Source organism: Pygocentrus nattereri, chromosome 29 (assembly GCF_015220715.1).
Source record: "Pygocentrus nattereri isolate fPygNat1 chromosome 29, fPygNat1.pri, whole genome shotgun sequence".
Lineage (NCBI taxonomy): Eukaryota > Metazoa > Chordata > Actinopteri > Characiformes > Serrasalmidae > Pygocentrus > Pygocentrus nattereri.
The window spans coordinates 7553581-7567025 of NC_051239.1; the positions used below are offsets into that span (position 1 = coordinate 7553581).

General features: G+C 42.2%; 1 protein-coding gene across 1 annotated transcript; it reads right to left on the reverse strand.

Moving 5' to 3' along the window:
* Nucleotides 1-10947: 10947 nt before the first annotated feature.
* Nucleotides 10948-13123, reverse strand: aplnra (apelin receptor a). The gene has a single exon (XM_017721676.2). It carries the CDS (start codon nucleotides 12776-12778, stop codon nucleotides 11699-11701), a length of 1080 nt encoding a protein of 359 aa, XP_017577165.1. The 5' UTR covers nucleotides 12779-13123; the 3' UTR covers nucleotides 10948-11698.
* Between the last annotated feature and the right edge of the window lie 322 nt (nucleotides 13124-13445).

Consider the following 13445-nt stretch of genomic DNA (forward strand, 5'->3'; position numbering starts at 1 on the left):
CCTTCTGCATTTCCTGATTTTTGGGTTATTGTGTGGAATCGACTCCAGATTTTCTGGAATCTAACAGCCCTATAATAATAGCATCACGCAGACTGTATGTCTAAATCATCACACACTAATTTTAAAACATATTGGATTTTTAAATAATGCCTTATAGACTTGCTTATGTAGTTTCTGACACTGTATGACATAAAGACATGAATAAACATGGACAAAAGTGCATTTTTCATCAAGGCAGATGCCTTGAAGCCTGAATTTAATCTGTACTTTTGTCCCTATTTATAGATAACAGTGTATAAGTTAACAACTCAGCATGGTTTGAGGTGAATGTGATGATTTAGTAATGTAGTTTGCTCAATGCTAACCAGTGGCTATTCGCTTCTATTACTTATTAGCTGCATTGGCCTGGTAGCTCCAGTGCAAAACTAATGATGTAAACTTCAGGCATCAAACACCTCCTAATTGAATGATGACATTTGTGACATCAGGGGAAAGGTGTACCTAAGTGTTTTACCTGTTGGTTTGCCAAACTGTTGCATTCAGATTCTTTTTACTAACGTCTAGAATCTTGTGTTTGCCAACAAATCTCTCTCTTTCACACACACTCATTTTGTTTGTCCTCAGGCTAGCATTCTCCAAAGCTCATTACAGCTTAAACGGAGGAGGTGGAGAACTCACATGGAACATCAAAAGAAGCCTAACCACAGGGGTGATCACAGAAAGATAAAGAGAGGGTGGATGGAGGGAAGAGAGAAGAAGGAAGAAGGTAGAGGAAGAAGGTGATGAAGGTAAAGGGTGATGGAAACTGGTGGAGAAAAAGATAGTGTCAAAGCCTCCAAATATAGTAAAAGTACAGTCTATGCACAGTGTGAAAAATGCTGGCTTATTTTTCAACCCAGCTACTGGGTTACTTACCCCCACTGAAATAATCAAACAGAGCTAAAAATAACCCAATATAAGGCTAAAAACTGGTTTTTAATGGTTAAAAAAATTATCCTGCATCTCCACTGCTCCAGAGTCCAGTGACGTCGTGCTTTACATTTACATTTACATTTACAGCATTTAGCAGACGCTCTTATCCAGAGCGACTTACAAGAAGTGCTTTGTCAATCTAGAGAAAGTATCTTTGCTAGTTACCAATAGCTTAGAGAAAAAGACAGTCCTGGGCTCAGATACTGCTAGAAACAAGATGTCACTGCAGACACCAAGAGAAAAAGAACCAGAGTTGAACGCAGAACTCTGTGCCATTCAAAGCAATACAATAACAATAAGATACAATACAATACATTAAACTACAATACATAGAGCTTTACATCACTTCATCTGACACTTGGCATTGTGCTGGGTGATGTAAGGCTTGCATGCAGATGCTTGACCATGGAAACCTATGCCAGGAAGCTTCCAGCGCACAGTTTTGTGCTGATGTTGATGTCAGAGGAGGTTTGAATCTCTGCAGTCATCAAGTCAGCAGAACAGTGGCGACCTTAATGCACTGTGCGTCTCAACACTCTGTAACTTTACATGGTCTGACAGTTTGTGGTCTGAGGTGCTGTGATTCCTAAACGCTTCTACTTTTCAATAATACCTCTCACAGTTGATTGTGGAATATCTAGGGAGGAGACAATTTCGCAAACTGACTTGTTACCGCAGTGACATCCTATCACAGCACCACACTTGATTCTTTCACAAATGTGGGTAAAGGCCGACTGCAAGGCTAGGTCCTTGATTTAATATTCGTGTTTCATTCAATGAGACTGAATGAAACACCTGAATTCAATGATCAAGAGATGTGTCCCAATACTTTTGTCCATGCAAAGTATGTATAACTGTCATTATCTTAAGTTTGAGTGGAAGTTTGAATGGAAGGTATTGAAACAAGATTTTTTCAAGTCATTTTTAAAAGTGACAAAAATGTCCCTCAAAAAATCTCTCTCTCTCTCTCTTTCTCTCTCTCTCTCTCTCTCTCTCTCTCTCTCTCTCTCCATATGAGTGCAGACATATGTTTGTTTAAGGGAGGGTGTGTGTGTGTGTGTGTGTGTGTGTATGTGTGGTGGATCAGTGCTCCAGACTGGCTTCTTTGTTTTGGTGGATAAGTGCTCAGTCTGCTCTATTGTCTAGACGGGTTTTCAGCCTCAACAGACATATTACAGTATTAACACTGCTGTGTGTGTGTGCGCGTGTGTGTGTGTGTGTGTGTGTGTGTGTGGTAGGAAAGCTAATGTATAACTGTCTCTAAAAGCAGAAAGGACGGCATGTCTGCCACACACACACCCCTTACTGTGTTATCTACTCCATCAATGCTTTTTAATTAACTGCTTTGGTCAGTCCTTCATTCTCTCTCTCCCTCTCCCTCTCCCCCTTCCTCTCTCTGTCTCTCTCTCTCTCTCTCTCTCTCTCTCTCTCTCTCTCTCCCTCTCCCTCTTCCTCTCTCTGTCTCTCTCTCTCTCTCGCTCTCTCTCTCTCTCTTCCTCTCTCTGTCTCTCTCTCTCTCTCTCTCTCTCTCTCTCTCTCTCTCTTGTTTGTTTCAGTAGTGTGGGGTATATATCAGATGACAGTTAGTGCCCTTTGATGTTTAGAAGTGTAGGAGCTGACTGAGACCTTTGGACAATTAACCTCAAACACACACACACATACACACACACACACACGTTCTTACATATATCATAATAATTATGTTCTATATGCATTATGTAATACTGTTTATAATAATACACTATGTGTGTGTAATAGTATGTGTGATGCATATTGCTGCAGTCAGGAACAAAACCTTGCACCTCCATTTTTGTCGTTTTTCAATTTTTTGCCATAATTTGAAAATTGCTGTACCCCCTTTACATTGTGTTTAAATTTCATGTTGAATGGACCAATAGAAATGACTCATAATTACTTGGAAAATATTCTGGTTCCATTGAATTTGGCTTACATTAAAAGTAAAGTATATTTTTTTCCTTCTCCTTTAAAATGACCATTTTGGAGATAAAACAGCGATTATGCAAATATTTGGGCCCTTCTGGTCAAATGACACTTTAAGTTTCTGTAGGAAAATATTTATTAATAATTATTTAACATACTGAAGAAGCGAATACAAAATGTGGAAATGTTAAGCACACTTAATATTTAATATTTTCACAATATATTAAACTCATAACAAATAATTCGTAACTGTGCACTAACATTCACAGAAAATTGCCATATTTGAGCGCATTGTCTGTCAAAGACATTTTGACTAATCACTTAGAACATCAAGTGTAATTTGACCAGTGTTCAAGCCTATACATATGACTATATGTACGCACCTGTATGTAATAATAATATGTACTCTGTATAATAGATATGTATATAATACTCTTCTCCTTAATCCTAAGCTTTAACCCTAATCTGAAATTCAATAACCAAACATTTAAGTTTTTATTCTTTCAGGTTTAAATGATTTATCAGTGGTAAAAGCACTTCTTGGTGCTGCTGGTGAGGTCATTAAGCTCAGCAGGGTGAGAGTGTGTTAATGTCTCTTGCAGCTTCACACACAGATGCTTTCACACACAGACACACACACACACACACACACACACACACACACATACACTCAATCCTGTGTTTGGACAGTCCATTAAATGTCACTCTTCATTTCAGACCATTATATACAGATACAGTTATCAGGATATTTGATATCTGAGAGTCCTGCAGTGGAACATCTGCACATTGTCTTGTGTGTGTGTGTGTGTGTGTGTGTGTGTGTGTGTGTGTGTGTGTGTGTGTGTGTGTGTGTGTGTGTGTGTGTGTGTGCCACAGGATGTTCAGATAACTCATTTGGGTGTGACTGTTCTCTGCTGACCACCAAACTCAAAGAAACCCACCTGTCGAGGCCTGTGGAGTGAGTGTGTGAGCGTGTGGTGATGATGGAGGGTATGTGCTGCTGCTGGTCATCATTATGAGGGTTAACAGCTGTGAAGCACAGACATTAGTCCACAGTCAGACATAAAGACTGGTGATAAGTATATACCATGAGCACAGAATGTAACCTTGGTGAGCTCGTAATGTAGTCCCTGCTGTTTTTACTGAGCTTTAAAATTTGAATTATTTCAGCAAACCTTTTTTTATACATGCAACCTACACATCTCTGCTACAAAAGAAAACACAAACCCGGCCCAGAGGCCTGAGCTACCAGGGGGGCCCCCATGAGCAATTATAAGAAAGTCTAAACAGCTGCTTTGACTTGCAGGAGAAATTTTAGTAGCAGCACAGCAAAAAAAAAAAAAAAAACAAGCTAATAAGTCACTGGATTACAGCTGATCATATTCTGACGCTGTTCATGTCTTTCCTGAATGTCTGCTTCATTTTCTCCTTCAATCACTGCATAGCAACTGTTACACTATCTGCCATTACTTCGGTCAAGCTTTCAGGTTTTTGAGTGAGCTGTTAGTTGCTGTGGATGTGAAGCTCTGGGATTCAAACACTGTGCCTGGCGGAATCTGGATAAGCACGACCTCAGACTTTGGTAGAGTAGATCAGGCCCTTTTCCAAGGCTATGTCTGAAATGCAACCACCTGTGTTAATCGTCCATCGTCATGATCTGCAAACTGTCATCAAAGGTAAGATATAAATGAAACAAAAAGTCTGTTTTTAAGCTTGCTATTTTTTCCGACTCTAAGTACATTCCAGCCGTCCAGTTTTAATTTGTTGTCTTCACTGGGATAAATGTTTTGCTTGGGAAGAGTGGACGCATGTCTTACAAGGAAGTGTTGCATTGGCTGTTGGGTTTAAGATAATCTTTGCTATTGTGTCTGTAATCTTGCTGTTGTGCATAACACTGCGGTAAGTGTGCTGCCATTGTGGTGCTGCATAGGCCTTGTGTGATAAAAAATTCACTGACCACCCTAAAAAGGTAGCCAGGTACATATTTGTGCCCAAGGGCCAATAACTTGATAATCTGGGCTTGTTGTTACACTTTTAACTACTGTGTCTGTATGTTGAGAGATCTAAAGCTAGTACTACTAGAATCTAGTTTAAAAGTAGAGCCCTTTCACAATACAAAGAACCCATTAATCACACAAAGGGTTCTTTGAGTGTTCATGGTTCTATATAGAATTATTTTCTTTAGTAAAGAGCCGTTGAAGATTTATCTTTTTCAGCTGGATACAGCTGTGGGTGCTCTATCCAATTCAGTTCCCCCTCCCTTTGACAAATCAGGTTCTAGGGCGGCGCCTTCACTGACCAGATAACAATGCAAAGCAGAAATGGGACTACGGAAAGTGAAAAGGTTCAAAAATTGACTTAACGGCTATGTGTTTTCACCCAATTCCCAACATAAATTCACCCAAAATAATATGGAATAACTGAGTGATATATTTTGAATTCGAGTAAACAGTAAACAATCACACTGATAAATACTTTTTACTACTTTAATACTCTTTTTACTGTTGGTTGCTGATTGGGTGAATGCAGTTGCTGTACAAACCTTTTTTGAACCTTTTCGATTTCCATAGTTCCGGTGTTGCTTGGCATTATTATCTGTTCAGTGAACGCGCCGCACTAAGTCTTTATTTGTCAAAGGGGACACGATTTTGAGGGGGAACTGAATCGGATGCAACACTGGCGTTAGCTGTGTTTCACAACTGCAGCTACAGGCTAGTAACTACAAAAGCATGTTAGCTTGGTTTTGAGAGGAAACACAGAAGTAATCCTGGAGTAAAAGTTTATATTACAATAGATTTTAGGCCAAACTTTATAACACAACTATCACAAGACAGTGTCTCAGCTATGAGGCAACACATTCATAACCATTTTGTGTAACAACCTAATACAATGTAGGTTTTAGAGGCATTAAGTGCACCGGACGTCTGATTCCTAGTGTTGTGATAGTGAACCATTCTGACTGTGCTATTCCAACAGTATTCTTGATGTTGTGTTGTGTTTTCGTGGCACTAGCAGACTTGTTGCTTAGATAAATAACTTTAAACAGTTTTCATGGCTGCCTAAGACTTCTCTGTGGCACTATATGTACATGTGCATGTAAGTATAGGTAAAATAATATAATATAATAAATAATATAATCTGAGTAATGCTACTTTTCTGTGGTCAGTTCTAATCTAACTGAAATAACCTCCGCCCTTTTATCAACCCACTGAAGTTGTACACAGTGATATATTACGCACACACTCAAACACACACACACTCATGCGCAAGTGAGATAGCGCCCTTTCGTCAGAGCTTGTTTTCTGTCTGCTGTCAAAGGCCCCCACCCTACTGACCAAAACATTCTCACACTAAACTAGACCACCACCGTCACGCTGACGGAACTAGTCTGATTCTTCAGCATGCAAACACTTTTACCTTCCTGTCTTTTGCTCCACACTGTCATGTTTCATTGCCTAGAACTGCACAGATGAAGTGTCTGAAGTTTAAACAGATGTTGTTGTGTTGTTCTGCTTCTTTCCTCAAGTGTGACTCAAGCCTGTCGTAAAACTCGGCCCCTGGTGGAAATCAGCGGATTAGATACTCTGATCTCTCTGTACTGTCAGTCATTTAGCTTTATTATTCTCAGATGACATCACTGACCAGACGACACGGCTAATGAGATTACTTCATCATATCTCTCTCGCCCAGATGGCCCCGCGTGTTTGTGTTCGTCTCAGACAGACCTGGCAAAAACAATCCACAGATGTTTATCTGGAGAATCACTGCTCTGCAGGGACGTCCCGCTACAACCACCTTTAACCAGCTAAAGCATTGTCTCCTTCTCTGTGTCCCCCGCCCCTCTCTCTATCTCTCCCTTCCTCACCCTCTCTTTCTCTCTCTTCCGCTCTCTCTTTGTCTCTCTCATCCCCCTTTTCTCTCTCTGTCACCATCTCTCTCGCCCCCCTCTATCCGCTCCTCTCTCTCCACCTTCCTCGCTCTCTTCTCTATCTGTCTTTCTCTCTCCCTCTCTCTCTCTTCCTCCCTTTCTCACCCTCTCTTTCTCTCTCTCTCTCTGTTTCTCTCATCCACTCTCACCCCCTCTATCTCTTCCTCTCTCTCCATGTTCCTCTCTCTCTCCTTTCTTTCTGTTTCTTCATTTCTTTCTCCTCATCTGTTTCTTCCTCTCTCTTCTCTTTCTCTCCTCTATTTGTCTTTCTCTCTCCCTCTCTCTCTCTCACTTGCTCTCTCTTTCTGTTTTCTCTCGTTCTCTTTCTGTCTCTCTTTTTGCCTATTTCTCTCTCCCCCCTCTAACTCTGCCTGACTGTCTCTCTCTCTCTCTCTCTTTCTTTCTTTCTCTCTCTCTCTCTCTCTCTCTCTCTCTCTCTCTCTCTCTCTAACTCAGTCTGTCTCTCTCTCTCTCTCTCTCTCTCTCTCTCTCTCTCTAACTTGGTCTGACTGTCTTTCTGTCCCTCTCTCTTTCTCTCTCTCTCCCCATCTAACTCTACCTGTCTTTCTCTCTCTCTCGCGCTCTCTCTCTCTCTAACTCAGTCTGACTCCTCTCTCTCTCTCTCTCTCTCTCTCTCTCTTTCTTTCTTTCTTTCTCTCTCTCTCTCTCTCTCTAACTCAGTCTGACTCTCTCTCTCTCTCTCTCTCTCTCTCTCTAACTTGGCCTGACTGTCTTTCTGTCCCTCTCTTTCTCTTTCTCTCTCTCTCCCCATCTAACTCTGCCTGACTGTCTTTCTCTCTCTCTCTTTCTAACTCTGTCTCTCTAACTCAGTCTGACTCCTCTCTCTCTCTCTGACTCCCCTCTCTCTCTCTCTCTCTCTCTCTCTCTCTCTCTCTCTCTCTCTCTGACTCCCCTCTCTCTCTCTCTCTCTCTCTCTCTCTCTCTCTGACTCTCTCTCTCTCTCTCTCTCTCTCTCTCAGATCTGTTTCAGTGTAAAGTGATGAGCACACAGGATATGCCTGTTAGCGTGTGCGTGTCTGTCACCTCCTCCCCCCGTTTTCTGTAACGGTCACAGCAGACAAATATTGACTGGCCTCAGTAGCTCTAGTGCGGCTCAAACTTGGCCTCTTGACCATTTCAGTGTTCATCTCAGCTCATTAGTTCTGAATCAGATGGGGCCTTACAGTGTCACTCTCGATAAATCACACTTGCCTTTGACCTCATGCTGATTCAGCATGTGTGTGTGTGTGTGTGTGTGTTGGGGGAGTTGCTGTAGGACCTGGTCTTGAACTGGCGCCTCTGGAGAAGCAGGCTGTACCCCACCCTTAAAGCCACTTTTCATCTCATGATCGATGTCGGGGGTGGGGGTTTGGGGGGGTCTTAGCCACATTTAAAAGCACTTTTATACCAACCAGATTTCAATCAACCTCCATTAAAATAAATGCCTCAAATGTACTACAAACTGCTGCTCTTCAACCAAGTTTACACTACTGTACGTCAGCCATCATTTTTCATTGGATGTTGACTTTTTTAGCGCTTTAAGCCTAGATAGTTAAAATTGTTAACAGTTAACAGAAAGTTAAAGCAATGCTATCTATATCTTGTCTCTGTCAAATCAAAACCTTGCAACTTTACACCACTTCAAATCTGAAGTCTCTACTGTCGGCTTGTTGATCAACTGGCCATGATATACAGACAGGACGTGACCTCATATTTAAAAGAAAGACATTTTCTTGCCCAAGAACTGCTGCAATCATCCAGTTTCTCTTTTTGTATCTTGAGGTATCACCTCTTAATTGCTACACTCTCAGAAATAAAGGTATGAAACTGTCACTGGGGCAGTGCCCCTCCTGTCACTGGGGTGGGACCCTCAAGGGTTCTTCTCAGTACCTTTAGTCCAGGAACATAGCTGAACCATTAGAGTAATCCATTGGAATCATATTTTCTAAGCTGTACTGATTCCACACACCCCGTCTGTTCTGGAATAAAACACTGGGTTATGAAAAGGTACAAATACGAATTTTTCACCTGGAAAAACTTATTAAGGTTCACAGTTGGTCCCTAAAACCACTGTTCTGATTGGCCCCGTATTATGTGCTGCTCAAAGGCAGTAAGTGCTGAAAGACTCCTTATAACTTCAATGTGAATGGGCACAGCTGAACTACTGTAAGAGGGAGTTATAGTTAAATGTGTTGATTTTTGTGTCATCACAAAAACAATGAATTCAAAACAAAGCAGTTTTGTTTGCATATATATATATATATTCATATAGATTGAACAGTACAGTTTCAAACTTGTTACGTTTACTTGTTAAACTCTTTTATTTAAAAAAAATCTGTTTTCAATGATATGAGCCCCTTAATATTGTAGAAATTGTACATGAGCCTTTTAAATGTAATCTACATTAACAGTCGTCATAATTCATTATGACTGTGTGTGAGAAACCAAACGAGGTCAGCAGTTTAATGTTTAACATGTGAGTGCTTGCGCAGTTTTACACACATTTGCGCATGCTTGCCCATGTGTGTGTGTGTGATAAACAGAGTTACTGATCTGCTCCAGAGAAGCGCAGGAATGTGTGACCCTACTTCTGTTTGAGCGACACCACAAGCCACCCCACAACCCTGTGAAGCAAATACACACAGTGCCATATCCATCTGATCTATAATACTGGATAAACCAAACAATTCAGTTTAAATACTGGGGATTCATACATTCAGAACCATGGAAAATTACCTTATTATTATTATTATTATTATGTACATCTTTATAATCAGGAAAAAAGCAGAAAACACACGTAGCAGATAAGCACACAGCATCCTTTCAGACCCATAGCTCTGAGTCATCTTCTCACAGTGGAAGGATGGACGGAAACACCTATGGATGTTTTCAGTCCTGAAGCAGCTTGATTTTCTCCTCTCTCTCAAAGACGAAAGCTTTAAGTGCTGTTTATCTGACGAGGGCTGTTTATCGCTGTTGTTGGAACAAAACTTCGTATCTGTAAAATGGTAACTTTACAAGAGAAGGAAAAAATCTACTGTTCTTCTAATGTAAGTCAATGGAACCAGAGTTTTGTCCAAGCAATTTTGAATTTTGGGATGTTTCTTTTGGTCCATTGGTCACGACGTTTACATACAATGTAAAGAGCAACAAGTATTTTCAAATTAAAATGGAGATACAAGGTTTTTTTCCGACAACGATATAATATATATATATACATTATTTCCATAAAATGGGAATTCCATCAATTTTTGCAAAATTTTGACATGATTAAATATTGATAAAGTGATTCAGAGTGACATTGTTTTATAACAGTTGAGAATATTTTGGCCTAAAATATAAAGCAAACTAGTCCCCAAACAAACCTTATTTTTTCAGATTTACCACTATTTTACCATCATCAACATTACATAAAAAAGCTCAGAAGACAAATGTAGGTTCACTTGAAATTTTGGCTATTAGTTTCTCTACAAGCGTTTCACATGAACCCATTCTGAATTATTATTATTTTTACGCTTCAACTGAATAATGCAAAATATTTGAAAAACTGGTGGAATTCTCCTTTAAATTTAAGAACCTATTTCCCTCTCCACTCTTATAACAATGAGGATAACAATAACAAGCATGACGCCAGTACTGGATTCATCATTTGCCTTTAATACAGTAGTTAGTTACAGAAAGCCGTGGAAAATACACCAGGCACTCATATTAAAATTATTTTTGAATTTAATGCCCCACATTTCTATTCAGTCAGATGGACTTTGTTACTGCGACATAAAATGCAATGGCAGTAAATGCAGCATCATTTTGCTGAGTGAATCCTTTATCTGGACCCCCTCACCCCCCACCCCTTTCTCTCCCTCCCTCCTTCCCTCCCTCCTTCCCGGAGACATTTGTCAGCTGCCATCTGCCTGTCTGCCCCATCTCCTCCTAGCAAGTCTTACTGACCACTCTTAAAACTATCTAATTAAGCTGCAACACCTTGACATCAGTTACTCGCCAACCCCCCATGCACTCCCTCCCACTCCTACCCCCGCCTCCCAAAAGAGGACATGCATGCTTTGAACCTTACATCAAGAAAAACAAACACACAAGCACACCCAGGGTGCAGGCTTCATTCTCAAGCATTATACTTTTATATCTTCATTTACACAAGTGCTACAGACACTAAACATACTTCTGAAGTTGTTGATTTAGCAGAAAAATAGTATGAAAATACTGTACAATTTGTTTTTTTAGTCCAGTGCATGCACACCCACACACACGCAATTCATACAAGCCACAAATTCCTGCCACAGATTTCCGCAGTTAGTGTCTCTATTGAATATTGAATTCGCATGCTATGCTATAGAATAAGCATGTCTATGTTCAATCTTCTGTCAAAATCTATGCATGAGACATAGCAGGAAAACATGCACATTCGTACATACAAATATACATATGCATACATAATTATTTTTACAGTAGAATACACAAAGCCTATGTATTATTTACATACTGTACATATAGCACATAGCAGTCCACATCTTTAGTCACTTAGCAGTCTGTTTCTGTCATCAGTCCATTATGGCACAAATGCTGACTGGCCTCAGTAGCTCTACGGGGACTAGAAACCCCTTTTCTCACTTTTAAGTGAGCGAGAGAGATAAAGAGAGACATAGAAAGAAAAAGAGAGATAGAAACCTAGATGTCCATTATCTCATCTCATCTAGTCAAAGCAACATTCATGGCTCATAAGGGCTCGGCCCAGCCAAGCCGAAGCCAGCCAGGTTGGTTCCAGCCGTCTGGCCGCTTCCACATGTGTCCCACCCTGGGTTCCTCTCACCTTTTGCCCTCTTCCTCCCCCCCTGCGTTTTCTCACACTTTGGTGGCCAGCGACTGCACCTCGGACTTCTGGGTCTGGGCGCTGAGGGTGGACGACATGGAGCTCATGCGGCCGTGCACTGCCTTCTTTAGGTTCAGCAGGCATAGGCACTGCGAGCGGAAGCGCAGGTCGAAGAAGGCGTACAGGAACGGGTTCAGGCAGCTGTTGACGTAGGCCAGGCAGGTGGCATACGGGTGCGCCAGAAGCAGAAAGTGCAGGAAGCCGCAAGAAGTGGGCGCCAGGTCCAGGTAGGACAGGGCATCCATGCTCTTGAGGACGTGGAAGGGCGTCCAGCAAAAGGCAAAGACGACCACCAGGGTGGTGATGATCTTGAGCAGCCGCCGCTTCTTCTGGTCTTCCTTGCGCAGGTGGCTGAAGTGGCGCGCGACAGTGCAGCCGATGAAGCAGTAACACACAGTCATGGCCAGGAACGGCAGCAGGAAGCCCAGGGCTGAGGAGGACAGGCTAAGGCCGGCGATCCACAGTGACTCATGGCGCCGATTCAGGGCCACCAGGCTGAAGTCCATGGCACAGCTGGTGCGGTTGCTGTCTGCTTCGTCCACAGTGGTGCGGAAGAGAAGGGTCGGAATGGCCAGTGTCATGGAAAGCAGCCAGATCGCACCTAGTGAAGCTAGCATGGCACCTCGGGAACGTAGACGCCCGCTGGACAGTGAGTGGACGATGGCCAGGTAGCGGTCAAAGCTCAAGCAGGTGAGACAGAAGACACTGGCGTACATGTTGACTAGCACCACGTAGCTGCTGATCTTGCACAGGGCCACTCCGAAAGGCCAGTGGTACCCAAGAGCTGTGTATACTGCCCAAAGTGGCAGGGTCACCACGAAGGTCAAGTCAGCCAAGGCCAGGTTACCGATGTAAACATCAGCTGCACGGCGCTTTGACTTGGAGCGCCAGACAGTGAAGATGACCACACCATTCCCAGACAGACCCAGGATAAAAATGAGCATGTAGAGCACTGGGATGAGGGAGTAGGATGGTTCCCACTCTGAATAGTCACATGCAGTCTCGTTGTCTTCATAGTAGTCATAGGTGTCTGGGTATTCCGTGGGATCCATTGGGAGATCCTGAAAAATTTCTCAAAGTTTTTCAAAGTTTTCAGACCTTCTCAAAGGCCTCAAAATTTCTCAGTTCAGAAAAGTTTATCAAAGTCCTCCAAAGCTTCTCAAAGTCCTTGCACCTTCTCAAAGTCCTCAAAACCTTATTTGACAAGGTTTAGTCCGGTCTTTAAAATGTCAAGGCATAAGAATCAGACCTTGCAAGACTACAAAAACAAATGTTCCCTTTTCTTCAGGAGTAGAGACAGAAACTTGTGCACGTGGAGAGCAGGAGAGACTGTTTGAGTGAGGGAGGAGAAACAGAGTGCCTTTTTAAGCACCCTCCTGGCCAGCCCACCACTCCCTCTTTGCCGGCTAGCCCTGTTCTCTTTTAACCACACCTCCAAAAGCCCCATCCCACTCTCACCCACCCTTTCTACCCCCATCCCATTCCCACCAACCCACCCCCATGCCCCCAGCCTACTCCCACCCACCATGGTGTTCCAGCACCCCCCTCCATTCTCAGAGTGTGTCAACACTGCGGAATTAACTCTGTTTTTCTTCTTAATGAAAAAGTAATGGTGTGGGCTTCTTTCAAGTCAGATTTGAAATGACAGCTGACAAAAGGCCCGTTGCTTTCCCCTCTCTATAGGCTCCAGCAAGCTACCATAAGTCACAATAATTTAAG

Coding starts and splice junctions, on each gene's coding strand:
- aplnra (XM_017721676.2), bottom strand. CDS start 12,778: ATGGATCCCACGGAATACCCAGACACCTATGACTACTATGAAGACAAC.